We start from the raw sequence: 24,315 nt of genomic DNA, 5'->3' as shown, positions 1-24,315 counted from the left end.
CAGCGGGGGTGATGGGGGCGATAAGATGAAGCTTCCCGAAGGAGCCGGCAGGTTTCCTGCGAGTAGCGGGGGAGGGGGACACTGAGTCAGGCTCGGAGCGTTTGGGTGCCGGGAGGAGCTGCGGGAGGGGGGTCTGGCTCCGGGGTGCCGCGGGTGCGGGGCTCTCCCGCATCCTTTGTCTGGGCTGATGCTCAACAGCCGCTGTAACACGCTCGGGCAGAAGTGTCACGCACATCTGCCTGGCCGCAGCCCCGGCCAGCGCGCCCCTCCCGGCGCGGATGCTTGTCCCCGGCTGCCCCCAGCCCAGGGGAAGTGCGGAGAGCCCGAGTGTTTTCCTGCTCCTCGGCTTCTCCGCCCGCTCCCCCCCAGGACTCAGCCAGCGCCCCGAGACGACGGCTTTTGCATTTCTGGGTGCGCTTGGTGCATGACTGACTGTGTGTCCTCACGGTATTTCCCTCCTGCCCCCCACCTCCCAGCTCAATTAGCAATATTAATCAGGAGTAGAGGTGCTGCATAATTTATGTAACCGAATCAATATGCGAGCAGGGATGTGAGAGCAGCCACCCCTGGAGCCCTGCTCCGCGTGGTCGGGTGTGAATCCAGCCCCGCAGCATGTCCCGGGAGGAGAGCAGGGACATTGTCACAGCTCCCTTCCTCACGGCTAGCACCTGTGCACCAGGGTGTGAGTTCGTGCCTGCTCTTCCTTCGTGCCATGACCATCCTTGTTCCTTAGGCATGGTCAAGAGCATCCTTCCCTTCCAGATGCTCCGGCGGGGACTGTAGCTCAGAAGTGGCCAGTGATGGTGCTTGGATGTTTCCCCTGCTTTGCCCAGGAGAGCAGGTGGTTGACAGTGTTTGGGTTCAGATTTCTTTGTTCCTGGTTTAAACTTAGATCCTAAAGTTCAGGCTCTAATTAAATGATCCCTGTGTTGTAAAAATGTAATAATAATTAAAAAAGAAAAAAGAAAAAATTGGCAGGATGGACCCCAGCGCCCACCTGAACTCTGAGTGTGCTGGTTCTGCTCTGCAGAGCTCCCTGTGGGGTTTGGGCAGGCAGGGCCTCTTGTGCTGTGTGCCCCAAGAGGCTGCTGCCTGTTGCTCACCAGCTGCACTCGGCTGCTCCTATGCCACTGGTGCCATCCTCCCTGGCTCCCTGTGGCTGTTGGGGAGGGAGATGTGCTGGGTTGACTCCCTCTGAGAGCACTGACCTTCCCTGACCTTGGTTGCCCACCGCTTGGCAAACCCTCTGTGACCAGTGCCGAGAGTCACCCTGAGGCACCGTTGCCCGTAGGATGTGACGTGCCCTGTCAGCAGCGCTCTAAGGGAAAGGGGAAGGGACTCAGACTTCCCCTGAGGAGCTGCAGCAGGGCAGGGTGGGGATTGACCCGACTGCTCTGGCCCAGCAGCAGATCCCCGAGCTGGCAGTGGCATAAAAACCTCCCCATGGTTATGGAAAATAACTTGTGTTGGGTGGCCTTGCTGTCACAGCATCTTGGACATCTCTGGGTCCTCTCTCCATCCCCTCCTGCGTGGTCCCTCTTCCGGGAAGCTACTGTTTCCTCTCTGAGTGCAAATCTGCCCCTCCAACACCTGCAGTGCTCAAATGGGGCACTCCAGGCTCTAAAGGAATCCCCCAAGGGGGATTTGGGGTCTCTCAGTCCTCCCCACCCCGGCACAGTGATCAAATTAATCCGTTTGCTCAGCAAGGAGCAGATTCCATATCGAATGAGGAACAGCAATCCCACTGCTACTTTCATCCCCTCTGCTGAGGCGCTGAGGTCTGTTGTTTGCTGAGGAAGAGGGATTTTCTGCATCTTCCTGGTTTCTGGGGCCTTGTTATCTTTATGTGCGCCCATTGCTTTGTGTTTTTTCATTGCCATTTCTCTCATGTTTGCAGGAAGGCATCTGCTCCCAGGGGAATTACAATCAGATCCGATGGCTGGCTTAGGGGAGGTTGTGAACAAGCTAGTGAGGGATTTTGCTTCACACTGTGTTAGATCCATGAGACAGCAAGGTGATGTGGTCATAGGGAACCCCTGGAGGAGCCCCCTGCTACGAGGCTACATGTCATCCCAGCTTTTGGGGAGAAGTAGGTGGTCCCCAGGGAGGGGAAGCAGTGGCAGCAAGAACTGCAGGTTCAGGATGTGTAATCAGGGCTGAACCTTTCATACAGGGGCAAGAGGCTAATTATGATTTTTTTTGTGTATCCCTGGCAGCTCCCTTGAAGGTGCCAGCAAGAAAACCAGGCTGCCATGGAGACTGCCAGGCTGGGGAGGCGGTTGGAAGCTATCAAGGGGTGCTGCGGGCTTTTTGGGGCTGGAAACCTACTTTTTAGCTGCAGCTGGGAGGATTCATTGAGTATTTTTGCAGCGTTAGATGGGGACAGCATTCACTGCTTGAGTTTAAAACCTTAGGAAGGCAATGCTGAACCAGGGCTTTGATGCTGGTGGGAGGTCATCTGCTTTCAGTTGCTTCTGGGATCTCTTTCAAGACCTCTGGGTGGAGAGAAAAAGTCTCTTAGAGGGTATTTTTTTTCATCTAGGAGGTAAAGAAATCAAATGCATGTTGTTTCTTCAACCCAAAAATAGAGTTTGGTTGCTGCTCTTTCTGGGGGAGGTGGCAAGACCTGGGGATGGGGGAGAATTTTCACTCCCATCCACAGCTGAGCTGCCACTTTGCCCCAGGTCTGGATCTTGCATTGGGAAAACATCTGGTAGGAATGGAGAAGCATAAGCACACAGGCAGGAATACTGTCAGATGGGAAAAAAAGGAGGAAAAAGGCGGGACACAGGAGCTGCTGGGTCTGCAAAGGTCTCCTTGGAAAACAGCTGGCTTCTTGGCTCTTCAGCGGGTGGAAAGAAGGACCTTCGCTCCCCATCCACCACATCCTCAGCCCCTCTCTTCTTCCTGTCCTGGGAGGCAGCACTGGCTCCTGAGGCACCTGGACACCTGAATTGGGGGCAGCTTTGTGGCTGGAATGCTGGGATAACCCTCTAACCAGGGATATGTCACACCACACCATCAGCAGAGGAGGAGAAGGGATGGCTGGTTCCTGGCCCCTGTTATCCATGGGGGACAGAGGGCACCAGACTGCTGCAAGGATGGTTTTGAGGAGCCAGTCTCTGCTTGTGAGCTCCTTTCTTGGGCCAACACCCAACTGAGAGGTTGGTACCCACTTTGGGGAATGGCCCATATCCAAGTGGATGGCATGGCAGGATGACCAGGATGGCAAGCGTGGATAGAAGACCAGACAAACGCCCTGAGATGTCAAACCCCTTAAATTTAAACACCTAAAATGGTGGGGGAGAGGAAATCCTTCAGAAAGTGTACAGTGAGAGACTGTAAATGCAATGAGATCACTGCCAGGGTCTGTCCCTGGCTCTCTGTTCCCCTCAGTACCCAAACCAGTGCTCCCACTGGTGGCTTTACTTGGGCAGAGAAAAGCAGCAGCAACCAGCCACTTCTGCAGGAACCACTGCTTTGCTCTGGGATGCGACTGATGCTGCCTGCAGGGTGGGTGCTGCCCACCCTGGAGCAAGGGAAGGGCCAAATAACTCCGATCTGAGGTGGCAAAATGGAGACAGGACAGGTCATGGGCACCCATGTGGAAAATCGGGTGTTGAGAAGCAAATGGCTGGTGCTGGCTCAAAGTCTCTGGGCAGGATTTGCACCACAGACCAGGAGCCATCCGTGTGAAATCCTGCAGGAATACAGCCTAGCCCCACAGAAAATCGGGAGAAAAGCTTTGCTTGTCTCCTTCCTCTCTTGCCCTCTTTTTCCCTCCCTTCCTTCTCTCTATTTTCTTCTGACATCTGTAGCTTTTTCCCCACAGAAAAGATTCCATGCAAGGACATATTTATTTTTTTTCCACGGTGAGAAATAAAATCCTCTTAGCGCTTAAACTGGCCATGCGTGTCCGTCAGCAGCAAAGCTCCTGCAGCAAGCGGGTTGAGCAGGCGCTGCGTGACGGAGTTACACTGGGATAGACTGAAAAGAAGGAATTTTAGCAGCAGCAGAAGCTGTTTTGTGCCTGTTGCAGTTGTGTCCTTTCCTGGACGCCCAGGCAGGAGCTGGGCAGAGGCGGCTGGGCAGGGAAGGCGTGGGTAGTGCAGGTATAACGAATGTTTTATTCATCAGCATCTCGACTTCTGTCTGGCCAAGCCTCCCTGGAGCTTGGACAAGTTTTGCCCGGGTTTGTGGCTGGTTTTTTGGCAGTTTCCCTGTTGCATCCCAGGCACGCTTGTGCCCTGGACAGTGAAAGGGAAGCAACCGCTTGGAGCGGCATCGTCTTGAAGATTATGTCCAGGGAATGAAAGATTGATGGCTGGGGGCTCGGGTTTCCCGTCGGGGAGGACAAGGTGACTCGATGTTATTGAGAGAGGCATCTGTTTCAGGGAGCATGTATTATTGATCTGGGAGCTGGGTGCTGGCACCGGGATGAGGGGGGACTGGGAAGGGTCAGATAAGCAAAAACCTGTTGCTGCCCAGACAAGCAAGCAGGATGGAGGAGGGGGAGGCGCGGGGGAGGCAGAGTGGCTGTCGCCTCCATCCCCATCCCCGCGGTGCTTCCCTGGGGATTGCGCGGGCAGCTCTGCTGGCACCCTGGCATCCCCAGGGACAGAGTGGCCGTTGCTGTGGCTACGGCTGTCATCACTGCCGGGTGCCTCTCTCCCCCTCCGGCCTCCTCACAGCAAGGCTCTGCTCAGATAAGCTAATTGGGGCTGTAAACATCAGAAAAAGGCTCCGTTTGGGAATGGCGTTTGATGGGGTGGTACCTGCAGGCACCATCTTTCAGCAGTTTAGGCAAACATGATGCCTCAAGCCTGGCGTTGAAACCTCCTGGGACTGATCCAGAGGGGCACATCCCAGGGCAGGGCAGTGTCTGCTCTGGCTGCCAACAGCACGTCTGAGCAGTAGGTGCAAGGATCTGGCTGCCCTGCTGCTTCCCCAGCTCAGGGGGTTCAGGCTTTGGGCTGTGCCTGCTCAGCGCTGCCAGAGGGGAGGCCCTGCCATGCCTTCCCACAAGCTCCAATTCTCCTCTGGCAGCTTGCCTGCAGGATCAGGGCCACCTGAAGGCCACCACTGCCCAAACCATCACCTCCCTGCTACGCTGTGAGCTGCCCAGCCTGGGTGCTCTGGTGCTGAGGGCTCTGCTCAGCCCTCCATCCCAAAGGGGTGGCAGGTGCCGCTGGGCAGGGAGGTTGTGTGGTGCAAGGGGACCTGGGACACGCTGTTAGCAGCCTGCTAAGTGCAGATGGCTCATGAGTAGGGGACAACTCATCTGCAGCCTACGAACAAGTGGGAGAGGGAGGTGCTGCACGACTCGGTGGCTGGAGGAGATTTTGGGCTGGGTGGGTGGCTGAGGAGGCAGAGGTGCTTGTGCCCACCACGTCTGCCAGGAGGATGGACAGCAGGGCTACCTTGTAGAAACGCCAGAAGGTTCCTCAGATGCCACCAAGCTCACCCTGCCTCAAAGCAGCAACATCCCAGGAGCATTTCTGGCAGTTTTTCAGGGCAGGAATGGATACTTGGTGTCTCTCTTTCCCAGGGTTTGGTCACCCTCATCACGAGATTTCCCAAATGCCAAGGTGGGACCTGATGTTTCTGGCTGGAAAACCAGTACAAGCTGTTCATGATTTTTCTTCCCTGCTCTGGGCTGACCGGCCCCAGTTCCTTTGGTTTCTCCCACACGCTGTACCTCCTGGCACAGGTGCTGTCTGTGCTGTGCCTTGCTCCTTGCACGATGCTGAGCCTGGATGTGCTGTTCCTGCTGTGCCTGCAGCCTTGTCAGCACCAAATAACACGGTCACGCTCTTGTTCGTGCCTTCACGAATGACTTTGCCTGCAACAACGTGAAGCAACTAACCTGAACTTGGCTTGTGACACACCTCTCTTCTCTGGAGCTGCTGGTCATCATAGCTGGGCCTTCCCCTAGTTACGGTTCTTGGCTTCCTATTGAGTTTTATCCTATTTCTTTTTTTCCCAGCCCATTTCTCCAGTCTCCTGAAAGAACGGTGAATTTTTCTCCAGCGTGTGCTTGCATCTCCTCTAGCTTCCCACCTTACAGCTGCAGGAAGCACTATTGCAGCTGCCAGAAGTGTTCATGGAAATGTGGATAAACCTGGACCCACCACAGGTCCCCAGGAGACCTTGCTGGATCCAACCTCTGATACCTCCCTGAGTGAGTTATCCATGCGGTTTTGTGTCCGTGCCATAGAGGTTCACCACCCCCATGTTTCCTAAGCTGGCTTGAGATGTTTAGAACCAGAGCTGAGACCCCTGAAGCCACAGGTCTGTGGCTCTGCTGGAAGAAGCATGAGGGATCTCATGCAATTTGGTCTCAGTAGATTACCACAGGCTGTAGCCCACCTTGGGTTTGTTTCTGGATTATTTGTTCCAGGATTTTCCAGGAACCCATGTCTAGAGGATGAGTTGGATGTGTGGGTCCCCTCCAGTCCTCTGCCCTGTTGCACCTTCCTTTCCCTGGTTTTTATGGTTTCCCCACGTGTGGGTTTTTCAGCCCTTGAGTTGTGTCCTGGAGACTTCTGGGCAGGGAGATGCCATGTGGCAGAGGTACCATCTCCAGGGTGAAGTCTCCTCCCTGCCTTTCTTCCAGAGCCAGCTGTGGACTTCTGTATTGATATTTCAGGCACGTGAGCCATCTCGTCAAGTCTGCTGTGCCAATTAAATCATAATCTTGCTGTAACGAAACACTTGCCAAGCTCATGCTCAAACCTTCGCTGGTTTATTCCTCTCCCTCCTCACTGTCTCTTGGATCTGCGTCATGAGAGGCAAAAGGGGACGTTGAAGACACCCTGGTGATTTTTTTTATTTAAATGAAAATTACCTTTTTTTTTTAATTTCAGCAGATTTAAAGCTTGGAAAGCCCCCTGTGAGATTTCTTTTTTTTTTTTGCTGCCATCTCCTCTGGAAATAGTCTTCCTCCTTGGCAGACCTTGTGGTATTTCCCATGGTGCGCTGGGCTTGTCTGGCAGCATCCAAGCTTTTCCTTATCCCCTTCAACCCTTCTGTACCAACACAGGTCCCAGCTCTTGGTCATCACTTGTCAATCACTCAACTGTCGATCATCCCAGCCACTGATCCAACACTTCAGGGCACTCCTAGCATTTCCAAGGGGGCTAGCAGGTTGCATTTGCCCAGACTGGTGATTTTCCACACCCCCCACATACCCCTGGGTTCTGGGAAGGATGAGGTCAGGCTGGAGGGATTTGCAAGCCAGTTACTGCTGCAGAGCTTTCCTGTTTCTTCCCCAAAGTTGATGCTACAGAAACATGCAAGACGGATGTTATTCTCTCCCATTTTGGCAGTTTAACAGGAATTGGTGAAACTTAATGCTTGTTAGGAGCTTTTGTCTCCAGCCCGAGGTTTCCTGGGTGTATAAATGTATAAATGTCTCTCTATCTCTTCCTCTTCCGCCTTGTGTGTTTGCAGTAACCACAGATGCTGCCAGAAGGAAACAGACTCTCTCAACAGAGAAAGGGGCTAAAAATATCGGAGTATCCTTGGTTGGGCACAGCAGGAGCAAGCTGAGCTTCCAGCTGGCACTGGGAGGGGGTGAAGGTCTGCTCTGGGAACTGGTAGGGCTACATGCCTTGATGCTGATGGAGGGAGAAAGGTGGTTTGCTTGTGGTGGGATTACACCAGCAAACCACCTGAGTGGCCCCTAAAATGCCATTAAGGAGTGATGTGCCTTCACTGGGGTGTCTGTGTGCCTGTTCCCAAAGGGTCCTGTTGGAATGGCTTCTCTGGCTTTGTATGGGAGCACTGCTGCCTGCAGGGAACCAGCCTGGAAGCTCTTCCTCATGTGTGCCTCTTCTCTCCATGGGAGGGGAAGCCACCTGGGCCTCTGACCATGGCAGGCTTTGAGCTGGTGGGGCAAATGCATCGCAAAAGTGTCACTTGTGGGGGACAGGCAGTAGTTTCCTGGGGGCACCCCAGAGATTCCTTCTCCCTGGTGGCTGGGAGAGCTGCGGGCAGTGCCTCAGCCCAGGGTGTGGCTCCAGGGGACAGAGGGCACTGCTGTGTGACAGTCCCTGGCCACCATGTCCCTTGGGTGGGTGCTGGGTAATGTTGAGGCTCCTCCTGTGGTGATGCTGGGGCTGTGCCAACCCACTGCTGGAGGGACTGAACCAGAATGGATACAGCCCTTGCTATGGCATGTCCCACCACTGCACTTTTCCAACTGATGTAGGGATGGCTTCCTTTGCAAAGTGCCTTGACCAAGGATGCTCTCAGGCTCCAGGGACCCAAGCAGGGTTCCTTCCTGCTGCTGGCTGCTTTGGCACAGCCGTCAGTAATGGGCAGGTAGCACAGCAAGGCACCAGGAGCAGGGGGCTGCTCATGGGAACTGAGCATGGATCCTGAGGGGCATCTGTCCTGTGGGCTGAGGGGCATCTGCCCAGGTCTCTAATATTTGCAGTATCACTTTCTTTAGTATTTCTAACAAGTGCAGCAGCTTTGAACTCACAGGGCCCCCTTGGCTGCGTGGCTGCATCCAGCAAAGGGCTTGGGTGTGTAACTGAAGGGGTTTCAGGGGGAGCTGGCCTGTGGGATGTTCCTTATCGGGGGGTCGGCCCCTCCAGGCCACATCTCCTGGGCATCACCTTCACACGCAGCATGTCCTGGGTGGGATGGGGAGCTCTGTGCCAGTAATGCTTTCAGGATGGGGAGATGAAGCCTCCCATGCTGGCTGTGGGCTGCTCCTTCAATATCCACTGCCTCCAATTGCCTCCTGGAAGGATGCTGAAGACCAGTTGCCATTGCCAGGTCTCAGGGATGGGGGATGAGCGGGAAGGTAGCTCCCCTAAACGCTTCCCAAAAGCCTTGTGCAATCAAAGCCCTGCTGGCTCCGGAGCAAAACCCTGGGGCTATTGCCTTTCCCTTCCCCAGGGCTCAGCTTCAAACCAGTGTCTCCAGTTTGGAGTGGTGCTGGTTCCCAACCGCTCGGGAGCAGCATCCTGCCGCGTGTCACAGGGCCGGGATGTCACAGCCTGCTGGGACATCTTCCAACCACCCCTAGTATGCAAACCCTGCCGCTCTGCAAAGCGAATCAACTTGTCACTTGAGCTCTCCCTGCCTGCACTGGCCAAGCCATCGTCTAAATTTGGGTGATTATGTTCACCCAGGCCAAGTATCAGGTTCTCTGGATCACATGTGCTCCCAGCTGCTATTTAACCGTGACACGTCAGGGAGACGCAGCACTTTACTCCCAGCTTTTTGGGCTTTTTACTATTATTTTTTTATTATAATTATTTTTTGGCACCAGAGATTTAATTTTTTTACAAAAAATTTTTAAATTTCTATCCTGCCAAGTCGATCCCCTCCCTGGTCAGTCACCGAGAGCCCAGCACCTCCTTTGATTGCTAAATCTGATCACGATGTTTCTGGTTCTTTCAGCCACCACAGAATTAAGGGACTTTTTTGCCAAAGCCCGAAACGGTTCAGTTCGGCTCATCAAGGTCGTCATCGAGGATGGTAAGTCCTGTTTTTAAGTGCTTTGATTTACACCATGTCTGTTCTCTGTTTCCTCTCCTCCTCTCCTATTCACCACTGTGGTGCCAGCTCGTGTTTTTGGAAACCTCAAGGAAAATGCTGCTGGGGCTTCCTGGCACGTGGCAGCCCAGACCTGAAATACAAGCCCAAAATCTGGCTGTGCTGGTGAGCAGCTATTGGAGCCCTGGGGCAGCTCCAGCGGGGAGCAGTGACTTTGCCAGCAGAGCAGCACTGGTGTCCGGGATCTGTGCTGGGCTCTGGGGGGCTTTTGCTGCTCTTGTGTGGAATTGTGATGGGAACCCTGTGACAAACTGCTGCAGGGACCATGGGACCTTTGTTGGGGGTGATGCACAGGCATTTTCCTCCTCAGATGTGGCATCCCACACCAGGTAAGGAGGTGTTTGGGGCAGGGGTGGGCAAGGGGGTGCTCTGTGGCACAGGGCCGAGCACAGGGCCCCAGTTTCCTCCCACAAGGGATGCTACACTCAGAAAGCCATCCCATCTCATGGAACTGCCCCTAGCCCAGGATGCAGGTGGCACCAACCTGCCTGTGTTTGTCCCATGGGAAGGTGCCTTTGGGTGGCCTCTACATCTGTCAAGCGAGTGGAGCAAAGCACTGATTGAACATCCCAGCGGGGAGCCACTCTGGTGTAGGTTTTCCATCACCTTGGCCTCATACAATTGCATATGAATGACTTGTTTCTCCAGCAGCAGGGACATTAATGCCCTGCCAAGCTGCTGTCACCACCTCCCTTGGTGGGCCACCAGGACCATGCCACAAATACTGAGGTGGATGTGGTCGTAAGGAGCCCACAGTGACCTTTGGAGTGGCTGCAAAACCCCGTTCGGAAGAGCAGCAAGACTTAAAATGCCACTTGAAGGGACACATCACTGGGGCTACAGCAGGTTCAGCTGTGTTGGCTTTGTCCTCGGCCAGGTCCCTGTGTGGTGGGATGAGACATCCACATTGTTTCTTTGGAGCATCTTTGACAACAATTTTGTGCTCTCACCGTCTTTTGCTTTTAAAAAGTGGGAGTCAGGTTTGTGTTAGGATAACGCAATTCATGGATGTCCCTAAGCTTGGTCTTAGGCTTTGGGTTGTGGCTGGTGACACCAGCAAGTGAGACGTTTTATCATCAACGGAAAACGTGTCCTACCATCTCTGCTGAGGATAAATAGGGTATACTTATATGTCCAATGTGGCAGCGGCTGCTTCGTGGACCATCCTCATCTGGCAGTGTTTTGTGCTTCACAGTTCAGCTCTCCCACTCTGCCAGCTGCTTTTCCCTGCCATGGGCAGCTCTGGAGGCACTTGGGTGCCTGCAGAAGCTTCTGAGGTGCAGCAGAGCCTGAGGCTCCTGTGGGTAGGCAGGAGGAAGGAGAATTGGTGGGAGCACCTCTCTGCCAAAGGGCTTGAACTGTTGTGGACAAAGTGGTGGTGGTCCCACCAGCCTGACTCAGGGACAAGGCGCTTGGCCCCTCTGGGCCACCACTCTTCTGTAACACAGGGAAGATCAGCCTGCTGGTACCCACTGGAGATGGACCTTTGGGCAGTAATGAGCGTCCAGGCAGATGTCACAGCCAGATAGAAGGACTCCAGCATGCTGGTCCTGGAAGGGATGTGTCCCAAGCTGGCTGGGGAGGACGTACCAGCTGCCCTGCCTGAACAGGGGATGAGGAAGAGGAGCCTCCATCTTTGTTTGATGGCTTGCAGACACCTTGTGCCCTGCCGGGCATTTGTCTCGGTGCATTTCGGAGCAGGCAACAGTGGGTAGAAGGAGAGAAAGATGGTGCAAGGAGCCTTGTGGCTGATGCTCTGTGTCTAGGCATCCCCAAAGCCACATCTATGGCTGAGCAGCCCTTTGGAGCGATTTGAGCTGATGCTGCCTTTGGAGACCTACGGGGAAAAGCTAAGGCTGGATGGAGGAGGACTGGGAGAGCAGGATGTGCACCAAGGCTCAGCAGCAGTTTGGCATGAGAGCAGCTTGTGGTTCAACGTGTTTTTAGATGATGCTCTGCTTCTCACTGTCAGCAGGATTCTGGACAAGGTTGACTTTGTGGACTTCCCTGTTGGGTGCCAATCTTTACACTTGAGTGCTGTTGTGCACTGAGCTTTGCAGATTGGAGCTCCTGTGCTGTCCCCCATGGCACCCACCAGAGCTGAAGGCAGAGCTTCCTTGTTAGGCATGTCAGAGTGAGGCAGCCTGTGTGCAGTGAGTGCTGGGGGCACCTTGAGGGCCAGAAACACTCTCAGCTCTGCTTTTCTAGCAGCAGCTCCCAGTAGAAATGGTGCCTGAAAGACCCAGTGCCGACGATGATGCTTTGCTGAAGGGCGGTTGCTTCGAGTTTCCTGACTCTTCCTAAGGAGAAAAATTTGGCCCTGAGTGGATTGAGCAGAACTACAAAGAGCCTAGGGGAAAGTTGGAGGCTGCCAGCTCACGGCAGCACAGCCGGGGTCCGGCTTAGTCACATCCCGGGAATAGCCTGGAGTGACTCAGCACCGATTGCTTCATTGCTTCGTGCGTGAGGTGTTGGTATGTGTTGCAGACAGAGATACCCACGAGCTGCCAGTGGGTTTGGCCAGGTGAAATTCCTGCAGTCTCTTTGGGATCCCAGGTCTTTGTGATGCACAAATCGACTTGCAGAGCTTTGTGCTTATTTTAGGGGTACACGGAAGTTTTTATGCTTCTTTCTTCAAACAGGTAGTTTTGTTGAAGGTATAGTATTTCCAGCACCTTGTTCTCTGCTGTCCTTGTTACTGAACTGGTAACTTGCACTACCTATGCTCAAATAACTGGATTCAGTGTGTGATGGCAGATGCCAGGGTGGCACTGGGCAGGGAAGGGCTGCACTGCTGTCTTCAGGAATGTCCTCCTCAACTATTTTCTTTTAAAACTTCCCTGCCATGGGATTTAGAGCTGCTGGCCTGAATGGGTTGGGAGAGGGCTGTGCCCCAGCCAAGGGGCTCCCTGGCTCCCAGTGGGCAGCAGGGCTGTGGGCAGAGGTCCAGGCAGGGCATGTGCCAGGCCAAGCATCCCCTCAAGTGCCAATTGTTCAAGGCCCTAGTTCATTTGCTTTGGCACCTCCAGATTTTCCTACATCTTGTTCTGAGTCTCATAGTCTCCCCCCAGACCTTTCTGCATCTACAAATGGAATAAAAATACAGGCTGTTTTCCAGCAACCTACACTAATCGTCTCCAGTGCCAACACTTTTCCATTCAGCCATCCCAAAGCTTGGTTTGACCCTCACCAGGGGGTGGTTTTTATGTTTGTAGGATGCCTGCTCCAGTGTTTAAATGCCAGCTGAGCAGTGCCCAGCTCACAGGGCTCCCAGCCCCACTGCCCCTTGTGTAGCAGCTGAAAAAATACCTGAAAAGATACCTGAGATGCTGCCACGTGTGTGAAATACTTAAGTCACTTCCAGAGGCTGGGGCTCTCCTGGCTGGGGTCTCTGGGATACCCCTGATTTCCACAAACATAGGCTTTGGGTGTCAGCTCTCATTTTGTCCCCTCTGTGGTTAAAGGAATCTGATGTGAGCAGCTTTGGCTCATGGTAGTGGATTTTGCAATGAGACCCTTATTTTTTCTCAGCACCCCAAATGCTGGTGGTTCCTCGTGTCCCTGGTGAGATATTATAGTGCCCCTAGAGCTTCCCAGGTGGGATTGGAGGAGTCTCATGTTCCCCTGTGAGCAAGAAGGGATGGTTGAGAACTACACAACTGGAGGGAGCAGAGAGGAAGGAGGCCACAGGTGATCACCAGAGAGGAGACCTTGGCAGTGAGGAGCACTGGAGGGGAGGAGATGGTTGAGAGGAGACAGTGGGATGCTGGCAGAAAACCAGCCCCTCCATAGCAGCCACAGCCCCAATGGCATCTCCTGGGGGGTCACACCTGGGGGGGTACACTGCTGCATGTGGCTCCAGGTCACAGTGTTTTTCTGCAGGATGGCATCGTTGGTGCTGGAGCTGCAGTGAACCCTTGGGTGAGCCACCGTCTGGTGCTGCAAAGTGAGCCTTGCCTTTATCTAACACCCCCTTCCCTGTCTTTTCCTTCCAGAACAGCTTGTGCTGGGAGCCCACAAAGAGCTGTCCCGGCGCTGGGACGCTGACTACGATCCCTTCGTGCTGCCCCTGCTGGACGAGCAGCAGCCGTGCTATGTGCTGTACCGCCTGGACAGCCAGAACGCCCAGGGATACGAGTGGCTCTTCATCTCCTGGTCCCCCGACAGCTCCCCGGTGAGCTCCGTGCTGGGCTGTGACACCCCAGCAGGGGGGCACGGACGTGCTCTGGGAGGTGCAGGGGGGAGGAGGTGGTGGCCAAGGTGACTTTTGCTCTGGGGGTGAGGAGGAGCATTCACACCCTCCATCACTGTGCCTGGGTTAAGAAGTGGAGGTTGCTTTGAGGATGGGGGAATTTTTTAAGACACGATGAGATGCACTGGGACTGTGTCTCTCTGTCCTCTTTGCCTGAGGAGGTGAGAGGGCTGGGATGTAGAGGGGGGAGCAGTATGGACCACAGGGCCAGGATGGAGACATCCCACCATGGCTCTGGCCAGAGCCTCTTCTCTCTGGGAAGAGCCAGTACTGGCACTGAGTTGCCTCCAGCCTGGCCCTGCTCTGCTGAAGGAGTGGCTGCCAGCCCTTCTCCAGGCCTGGCTCCAAAATCAGGTGTTGGAGATTGGGCAAAAAAGGCCTGCTGGATGAGAGGCAGGTTTAGAGGGTGTCAGCAGTACGGCTTGGAAAATGCCATCCTGTTGAGCACATCTCTGGAATGGGCTTTTGGTGGGCCTGACATTTACTGCTGTGTTAACATGTGTGCTTGCCATCTGTATACATATGCATATATATATATATATACACACACACATATGTGCAAATATATATATACACACATATATACTTATATAGATACTTATTATATATTTTATATAATCTTTATACTATATAGATTTACTACCATGTTAATACAGGCACTTGTCATATATATATAAGTATATATATACACACACAAATATATGTAATATATATTACTTTATATATTATAACATGCGTATATAAAAATATGCACTGCAGTTCCTTGGTATATATCTAACAATTAGGTATTATTATATATGCACATGTGTATGTATACACACATGTATATACAATTATAATAAAATGATATAATATCTAATTTTATATGTGTGTATATGTGTACATGTATATATACATGTGTCTATATAATAATATATATTTTAAATATATATCTTTCAACAAACCACAGAGGGTCTTATTGCAAAAGCACAGTGTGCCCAGGAGCACCTGCCAAAGCTCTTCCCTGCGTGTTGCAGAACGAGGCAATAGAAGTGCCAAAGGCAAAAGTCACTTTTAAGTGGCTCCAGTGGTATTTGCACCTCCTCCAACCCAGGTGTGGGTGAGAAATGGCACACTGGAGCTCGGGGTTTGGAAAGCAAAGCATGGAATAAACTGTGGGATTGTGGGCTGTGCTTGGCAAGGCTGCGCCAGGCGCCGGCAGCCCTGGAAACAGTGCTGATGGGTTTTCCCGCCTGCTCCCCACTCAGGGATGCTGCCATTAGAAATCAGACTGAGCTGGAAACTAGGTGGTTGCTCCCAGGAGGGCTGATGTTTGTGGAGCTGGTGGTGGGATGGTGGCTGTGAGGGTTGGGCACCTCCCTGGTGGCCCGTGCCCCTCTGTGACGGCGCTGCCGCCCCTCTCCCCGGCAGGTCCGGCTGAAGATGCTCTACGCTGCCACCAGAGCCACGGTGAAGAAGGAGTTTGGAGGGGGGCACATAAAGGACGAGATGTTTGGCACAGTGAAGGTATGGTTGGTGTTTCCTGGTGCATCTTTTTGGGTCCTTTTGAAACTTTTGAGTGTCAGCAGCCTACCCCGGGCTCAGTGCCTGGGTGTGGGATGTGGGATGCTGGAACAGCACAGAGGTTGGTCCCTCACGCTGCTTTAGTCTCCTGGGTGGCCACTGCCACCTTCTCCTGCTTACATGGCTGTGGTCTGTGATAGAGACCGTGGAAGAGGTGGGAGGAAGGCTCCAAGATGTGGAGCTTTACACTGAGTGGGAGAAGCACCAGGTGGTGGCAGTGTCACTCCAGCAGCGACAGCTGCCTGTGTGTCAGGGTTATCCCTCCTCCTTGGATGGAGGTTTCTCCTTCTCTTCCATGGGCAGAAGGAGCTGCACAGCTAGGGCCTCCTGGGCATCAGTCCTGCTGGGGCTTCTGGTGCTGGTGGGAGCCAGGGAGATCCCTACTCTGCTCCAGAAGATTCCCCCTCTTGCTCTGGGGCCCCGCTCTGCTGCTCCCGGGCTGTGGGCTCTGCCTTTTCTTCTCACTTCCATGCTCATGAGCTCCATTAATCAGCTGGAAGAGTCACACTGCCACAGCCACCCGTGCTTGGGGAGGAACAGGGTGGTCTGAACAGGCACAAGCAGTCATGGGCACTGTTTAAAATCAAGTGTGGGATTTGCTTGGAGCCATCCAAGAGCACTACTCAGGTTGATCCTCCTGGTAAGGAGGGAGCCCAAGACCCACTGGGTTGCTCAGACTTACCTCAAGGCTAGGGGTGCATCCTGATAACCACCCCTGATGTGTCTCCCTGTCCCTGTGTCTGCAGGAAGACGTGTCCCTGAGTGGTTACCAAAAGCACGTGTCCTCCAGCTCTGCCCCAGCCCCGCTGACCGCAGCCGAGCAGGAGCTCCAGCAGATCCGCATCAACGAGGTGGGTGTCAAGCAGCCCCAGGAGAGGAACTTGAGACCCTCTGAGCATGAAGGGATGTGGGATGCAGGGAATGAGCATTCAGCTAGAAGGGATGGCTCATTTTTACTTTACTCCCTTGTACCTCTGCAGTTTAACCTGTTCTTGCCCTTGCCGAGGTGACCAAGCCTCCTCACAGTCAAACTGTGGTGGCATAAAGAGGAATTTACACTTTTTTTTTTTCCTTCCTTGAACATGAGCTCAGGACTGCATTTTGCTGGCAGTCAGAAGATGGTTTAGGGCTGAAAACAGGCAGCAGTCTCTAACCTCTGCGTGTTGGGGCAAAAGCCAGCGCTGAGTTTGAAGTTGTGGGGGAAGCAGTAAGAATTCAGGCTTATCTTTGGGCTGCAGCAGCATCCTCTCCCATGCTCTTCCTCTATGGCTATAAATATGAGGGATACTGTCCCAGGAAATACAGATCTTAGCCTAAATTTGGGGGCTTACATGCTGGAGAGGATGTGGAAGTGTCACAGGGTGGGGCGGGGTCAGACAAGGCTGTAACACCATCATCTCCCTGCTGACATCTCATGGCATTCATGCCAACCTCTGAGTGAAACACTGAGGCAGGGAGGGGGGTTGGCTCACCGGGTGGGAAGACCGCCTGGAAGCAGTATTTTTTTGGGGATGAGGGGATTTCCCTTAGATGGAAAGCCTTCCTCTCTAGAGTAGCATCCGTCTCTTCCACCTGCACCGAGGCTTTGGGGCTCACGGGTGGATCAGGAAATGTCTGGGAGGCACAAAGCCAATCAGCCTGATAGTACTAATTAATGGCAAAGATGAGGCAGGAGGTTTCCACCTGCCAAAGCAGGTCTGGGGGTGGTGAAGTTGAGGGACATCTGGGAAATGCCACTAAGGGGTGATCTCCACCATGGGTCTCAGTGGAGTTATCTCAGCTCCCAGCCTGGAGGGGTTGGGCAGGATTTGTGCTGGGGGATCCAAGGTGATTCCCATGCTTGGAGAAGAGAGAAATGCTGATGGTGGCTCTGCAGCTCATTTGGCACCTCGGGATGTCTGTGCCATCACCTTGTCTGGCCAGTGCTGCAGGATTAAGTAGTTTTGGGGGGGTGTTGGGCTGTGTCTTACAAAGTCATGTGGCCCAGGTAAGTAGTGCTTGTGGTGCTCATTTTCTGGGTGACCTGCCGTGTTCTCCTTTCCGCCCTCGCCTTTGTGAGATGCAGCTCTTGGGTGGAGGTGCTGCTGCTGCTTAGTTTGTTGGGGGTTATTTTAAAGGATACATGGTCTCCTGTGTCAGACTGGACTGTGGGAAGCAATCACCAACATTTAGAAAGAGATGAAGATGGAGGGGTTTTGCCTGTGGATTTAAAGGTGGGAAGTGGCTGATGCCAGGTGAAGGGTCTCCGTGTTGGTGTTGCGCCCACTCGGCCCTGCACATGGAGCAGGAGGTGGTGTAAGCTGTGGTTTGGGTGCTCGGTGCCACACTGATGTCCCCAGGATGGGGAGAAACCCAGGACTCTCAGTAAATGCAGCTTGGAGCGAGTTTCTGGAGCCCTGCAAAGCAGAGGGCTGTGATCGAGGGGGTTGTGTGGGAGCAGCTCACAACCTGCAGCCCCTGCTTGGTACGGTGATGCCTCCAGCCTTGCCTGCAGCGTGCAGGGTCCCTGCACACGTCTGCACCTTGTGCACAGGGTCCTTCCACGTGCTTGCATGTTGCACTTGCCTTTGAGGGAGCAGATCCAGCGTGTGGGAGCGAGTGTTCAGGGCCAGCAGTGCCCTGGGCCCAGGGCAATCCCAGACCTCAGCACTGACCTCACACTGTGTGTCTGCCCAAGCGCCGCTAGCAGTCCAGGACCCTGCACATCCCCCTGTGTTCAACCTATCTGTCAGGATTTTGGAAGCGACACAAGGGACATGGTTTCTTTAAAAGCCACCAGCTCACAAGTGCTTTGCTGTACCCCTTGCCTGGAGCTGCTGCTGGAGGCTCTGCTCCCCTCTTCTTTTGCATTGTTGATGCACAACCTTCTGAGACACTGGACAGGTTGGCAGTCTTCACCCTGAACATGGCTGTGCTTCTCATCAGGCAGGAGCTCTCTGGGATCCTCCTCAGCCACTGGGAAAGTGCAGAGAGGGGGTGGGAGGGGAAGGTCAGCAGCAAAGCAGGAAGGGGCAGGCCATGGCTGCAGGGCAGCAGCTTCAGGACGGGCACAGCAGCCTTTGACCCTGAGCAAGGAAGGACTCAGGGTTGCACGTCCCCCAGGGAGGTTGCCCAGCCTTTGGGAAGGCAGGTTTTAGGCTGGATGAGCCAAGCTTTCCCTGTGGTTTGAGGGCTGCATGGACAGAGGTGATGTCGTGAAATACTCTCTTTCTTGATAGCTGCTTGGGAGCTTAGGGAAATTTGCCATTTGCTTTATATCTATATATATTTTTAAATAGCTGGAAAATGAGAGCTTTGCTGAGCTGAGAGTTGTCAGCAGACCGTGGGCTAAGAAACAGCTTTGAATTTTGCATTGAGCTTAACACCCACGAGTGGGGAGTCTTTCTAGAGGTGTAGCAGGTTCAGAAACACAGCGGGGAGCCGGGCGGATCCCACTGATGGGGCTGGGGGAAGTGGCAGGAGAATTAAAAGGAACTAAAAGTGGGGGGGCCATCGCAGTGTGGAAGGGGGTGTCATTACTGGCTGCCCCACAGTGTTGGAGGGTGGGTAGAGCAGAGGCTTCGCCAGAAACCTCCCATGAGGATTTCACCATAAGACAGAGAAGTGCTCTTTAACCGAGGTCAGCACCATGCTAGGAGTGAGGAAGGAAGTGGGGAAAATCTAACCTAAAGAAAAGGAGATAAAGTGACCCCGCAGGCAAGCCTGCTACCAGCAAGGCTGGGCAGCCGGGATGTGGCATATGCTTGGCAGTCCCATGCTTGGCTCTCGGGCTGTGCCCTGGGGAATGTTTCAGGGAGCCAGTTTTCAGTGTTTTTGAAAAGGGAAGGAGCAGAAAATACAGAGGGGTATGGGGAAGTTGGTGTTGCTAGGACAAAGTTCCATCTCGTGGTGTTTTTGGACCTCAGTGTGCTTCATGTTGGAGCTTGAGTTCTCACCAGTCCTGCTATAATCCTCCCAGTCTCCTTGCATTTACAGGAGAGAAAGCTGAGGGTCTGGGGGTGTTGGCAGAGGTGATGTCCTTGCACTGCACCTCTCCACAGGGTGAGACCAGGCAAGCTTGTGTGCATCCTGAATCCCTGTGTGCTTTCCTTTGCACCCTTGCTGGTGCCATGGCATCCCAGGGGATGGTAGGACAGCAGAGCTGGAGGTCAGCTGGACTTTGTGCCTACCTAAGCAATTATTTCCCTTTCTCAAGAGCTCTGCATTCACACTCTGCTCATCCTCCAGGATGCTTGGTATTGATAGAGCTTTGGGCGTTTTTTTCCTCCTAAACCTTTGGCATAGCCCAAAATCTATTGCTGCAAATGCTGGAACTCCTCCAAACCCTGGGCTGGGGCCACCCCAGCTGGGCAGCCAGCAGGAGATGGGGCAGGGACAGGCTCTGCACAGAGACATTGGCAGAGACACTGCATGCAGGGCTGCCCAGGCTCGGAGCTGGGGGCCTCCCTCCCACTCCTCTCCAGCTCTGACATCTCCTGTGTCATGTTTTGCTGCTCTCTCTGCCCACATTGCCAGGAGTGGCCTTCCGTGGCCTCCAGCAGGGACATGGTACAGCTTCATCCTCCCGGCATGTCCGTGTGTCCCCCACCCCTTCTTGTTTCACACGAGACACCCCCCCACCCCTGCGCAGGGTGCTGTTGACAATGTGTCTCCTCTCCCCACGCTCGCAGGATTCCTGTTCCCAAGACTCGAGCACCGAGATGGTAGGCTGCTCTGCCTGCTTGATGCCCGGTTTTCCTTCTCCTGGCATTGTTTTTCTGCATGCTCTGCTCCGGGCACCCGAGCCCATCGTTCCCCAGGGGTGTGGGTATCATGTGAGGCTCCTGTAACAAAGGGCAGCCCTGTAAAGAGACCCACTTCGGTGCTGCCGAGTGGTTTTGAGATGTCAGCTCAGACTCCTGCATTTCTCTTGGCATGCCTTGCCTTGACTTTTCTTCCTTCTTTCTGTCAGGGGGAGGGCAATGAAGAAAGAAAAAAACATAAAGGTTGGACTCTATCTGTAATCTCCGAAACAGATCCCAAAGGAAAGGGACCCACGCTCGCTGCAGAGCACCTGGGTTAGAGTTGCTGGGCTGTTTCCCTGGGAGGGGGTCTTGAGGTGGGAAGGGCTCCTCCGCCGTCGGGGTGACGCCATCTCCCTGTATTCTGTGGCAGATGGTGGGGGGCTGTTGCTGCTGCCCATCGCTGGTAGAGTACCCCGACCCCGAGGAGGTATGGTGTGCCCGCCGCGCCCCGACCCCCCTTCCCCTCCAGTCCCTGTGAGAGACCCCCATTGTGGCTGGATGGAGGCACCCGGGGCAATGCCATGTCTCTGCAATCTCTTTCTCTTCCCTCTTTGAAGTGGGGTTTGATCTCCTGGACTAGGGGTTACAGGCAGCAGCCTCAGGGGTTGTGGGGAAAACAGCGTCTGGGATCTTTCCCAACTGTGGATCTCCAGTTCCCCAGCTCCAGCGTTGGAGGGAATGCCTGTGTGCTGCAGTTCAACGCACTGAGGAGGGTGGGTTGTCCTCCCTGCTGGTGGGGACCTGTGCAACCTGTCATTTCAGGGCTCCCCCTGTCCCACGGGTAGCAGTTGGAGATGACTGGAGATGGAAATGTGCCAGCACTGGTCGCAGTATCGCTGTCAGGCACTCGCTGGGAAACGTTGGTTTTGAGCTGGTCTTTGCTGGGAGTGCAGTGTGGGGTGCAGGGGTGCATGGCTGGGCCCAGGTGATCTCCCAGAGCAGTGCTACAGTGACAAGCATCACCATCCTGAGCCGGGCTGACTTTTGGCAGTTTAATGCTGTAGTCCCTGTGAGCTGGGTGTCAGGAAGCTCCTTGGATGAGAAGCTTTTAGCTGCAGCACTGGCTGGTTTTCCTTTCTCTCCCTTCCCCACCCTTTGCCACTGTGCCCTGACACTCGAGGTGGTTTCCATCCCCAGGTGAAGACGGAGATCAGTGTGGAGAGCAAGCACCAGACACTGCAGGGCCTGGCCTTCCCCCTGCAGCTGGATGCCCAGCAAGCCATCCAGGCACTCAAGCAGAAGAAAATCAACTACATCCAGCTGGTAGGTCCCTCACATGGCTCCTCTGTGCCCCACTCCCCTCCCTCTTGCTGCCATCTCTCACTCCTATCTGCTCCCCCATCCCTCTGTCCATCAGAAGCTGGATCTGGAGCGGGAGACCATCGACCTGGTGCACACAAGCCCTACAGAGATCGCTGACCTGCCCAAGAGGATCCCCCAGGACTCAGCTCGCTACCATTTCTTCCTGTACAAGCACTCACATGAGGGAGACTACCTGGAGTCTGTCGGTGAGAGCCTTGGCACTGGGGTTGGCTGGTTCAAACCTGTGGGGGTCCCCGTTTTCCCTGGACCATTGCTCACATGGGGAGCAAGCAAGGATGGGGATAGGGATGGTGCAGCAGGGGACCTTGAGTGCTGCCACAGAGGATTTGTGGGGGCGGTTTGGTGGCCAGTGCATGACAGGCATACCAGGGGAGATTTGGGAGGGGTGATGGATGGGATGGCTCACCTTCTGTCACTGAATAAACTGGGATTCTCGGGGCTGGAAAAGATGTGACCAGGGTAGGATGCAGCTGGTGTACCCTGGCCATAGGCCTGGGCAGCACCCCAAGCCCTGCTCTCTTCTCGCAGTCTTTATCTATTCCATGCCCGGGTACAAGTGCAGCATCAAGGAGCGCATGCTCTACTCCAGCTGCAAGAGCCGGTTGCTGGACACTGTGGAGCAGGAATTTTGCCTGGAGATAGCCAAGAAGGTAAGTGCGAGCCCACCCAGAGATGAGGGAGCAGAGACCCGTGCTGGGCATCAGCAAGGGGCTGTGCTGCAGCCTTTCTCCAGCCCCTCTGGAAGGCTTCGGGGCGAGTTTTGTGCCCCAAGGGTGGGTGTCAGAAGCCAAGGGAGCTGCTAATTCCCTTTGCCGCTGCGGGTGCAGATCGAGATCGACGACGGAGCGGAGCTGACGGCGGAGTTCCTGTACGAGGAGGTGCACCCCAAGCAGCACGCCTTCAAGCAGGCCTTCGCCAAGCCCAAGGGGCCCGTGGGCAAGCGGGGACAGAAGCGGCTGATCAAGGGGCCGGGCGAGAACGGCGAGGACAGTTAGATCCCGCCGGGCCGGGCGGTGAACGGACAGCATCCCCGCGGCGCTGCCCACCTTCCTCTGCGCTGACCTGGGGAGCTTTCCCTCCATCTCAGCCTTCTTTTTTTTTTTCCTCCCCTTTTTTTTTTTCCTATTTCATTCCTTTTTTAAACATCAGGATGGCTTGTTGCACCTGGGGGCAGAGCGATGGGGAGGGTTCAGGGCTGTCGGTGTTTCTTTTCCCCGCCTCCCCGTGCGAGCCCCGGGGCTGCCAGGGGAGGACGGGAGCAGCAGGGCCACGTCCCCAGCCTTGCCTCTGTCCCCCCCGGGGTCGCAGCCGCTGCTCTCCCTGGGGACTTCAGTCCCTGGGGGTCTGAAGGGCACGCTCACCTGAAAGCTGCTCTATGCAAAGGGAAGGGGGTGGCGTTGGGGATTCCTGTTTGAAGAGAGAAAAGGCTTATTTCCCTGCTCCCCCAGACTTTGTTCCCCTGTCCTGCTCTTGGTGTGCACAGCCCCCCTGCCCCAGGCCTGGAGTGATCCTGCACCCCCTCGGGGTGTGGGCAGGACCCCTTCCTGTAGGGTGGGCTTTGCTTCTGGCGGGGTGGGAGTTTCTCCCTGCAGAGAGCCAGGCAGCGGGAGGTGGAAGTTCCCCACTGAGTCCCAAGCTCAGCCTGGACCTGGAGAAAGGTCACTCTGCCTTTGGGTGATGTTTGCATCCCCTTTTTGAACCGCCCCAGTAAGGCTTTTCCCCTCAGAAGGATCTGTTACAGCCCTGACTCAGCCCCATCTCTGTTTAGGATGGGAGCTGAGGGGCTCCTGAGCCCTGGTCCCCCTGTTCCCCAGCCCCCACTGTTATCCCCCGGGTTTTCAGCTGGCTCTCTGGGCTGGGGCAGCCCCATGTCTTAATAATCACATGGGCTACCCCAAATCCTTGTGCAGGGAAGCATGACAGCCCCTGTGTGCCCCCCACAGATGTCCCCAGCCACCAAGGGCTCCACGGGCCGAGCTTGGCACTGTGATTTGGGCTGCGCTGGGGTCTGGGGGAGAGCACCTTGCTGCTGGGTTCCAGTGAGGGCTTGAGAGTCACCTTCCTCCCTGGGAGGATGGAAAGGGGGTCGGTGAAACCTGCCCTCTGCTTTCCAGCTGTGGGGTGAACGTGCCGATGTTGCCTTGACCTCGGCGGAGTCAGGGGGTTGAAGCTGGGGGGAGCAGAGCACACTGTACTGAACGCTGTATTTTCTAAAGAATAAAGTATTTTTAAAACAGTCTGATGCTCTTTGGAAATCCCCTGGGTTCCCCAGGTTTGGACATTTAGTAGCAGTGGGCTCTGGAGCTGCAAAGAAAACTCCCCGGACGTTGGGAACCAGCAACTCTCACAGCCTGCCTGCCATGGCTGCATCCAGCCCTCACCACCCCCAAGGACATTGACACTTAAATCCAGGGGTCTGGGACAACCCTTCAGTGTCTGGCAGGGGTTTTGATGCTCAACCACTCCAGTAATGCCCAGAGCCGGAGCTGGCTGCAGGAGGCAGCATCCCTGCTCAGCCCAGCTTTCCATTTTTCATGGCCGGTGAGGATTTTGCAAGACTGTTCTCTTGCCTGAGATAAACTCCTGCCTGGCCATAGGGAGAGAAAGCAGGAGGATGCAGAGCCAAGAGAAGAGTTGGGAAGGCAGTGGGGTCTGCCCACATCCCGGGCTCCCAGCTCTCCCACTCCTCAGCCAGGGCAAGGCAAAGGTTCCCAGGCTCCTGGGAGGGGAGTTGGACCCCACATCTTCCTTGGTGGCAAGCAGCCACCCTGCCAGAGGTCTTCAGCATCTCAAAAAAAAACCCAACAGCCCAAATCTTGG

General features: G+C 54.7%; 1 protein-coding gene across 1 annotated transcript; it reads left to right on the top strand.

Annotated features, from left to right (window-relative positions):
• The first annotated feature begins 9,250 nt into the window (after window positions 1-9,250).
• On the top strand, window positions 9,251-23,734 carry TWF2 (twinfilin actin binding protein 2). The gene is made up of 8 exons (XM_027700499.1): window positions 9,251-9,495; window positions 13,569-13,747; window positions 15,236-15,331; window positions 16,135-16,239; window positions 21,310-21,435; window positions 21,530-21,680; window positions 22,024-22,145; window positions 22,323-23,734. The coding sequence occupies exons 1-8, from the start codon at window positions 9,399-9,401 to the stop codon at window positions 22,488-22,490; spliced, it is 1,044 nt and encodes a 347-aa protein (XP_027556300.1). The 5' UTR covers window positions 9,251-9,398; the 3' UTR covers window positions 22,491-23,734.
• The last annotated feature ends 581 nt before the right edge of the window (window positions 23,735-24,315 follow it).

Source organism: Neopelma chrysocephalum, unplaced genomic scaffold, assembly GCF_003984885.1.
Source record: "Neopelma chrysocephalum unplaced genomic scaffold, ASM398488v2 Primary Assembly neopelma1_147, whole genome shotgun sequence".
Classification (NCBI taxonomy): Eukaryota; Metazoa; Chordata; class Aves; order Passeriformes; family Pipridae; genus Neopelma; species Neopelma chrysocephalum.
The sequence above is the reverse complement of the archived record's forward strand: the minus strand, read 5'-3'. Positions and strand labels throughout refer to the sequence as shown.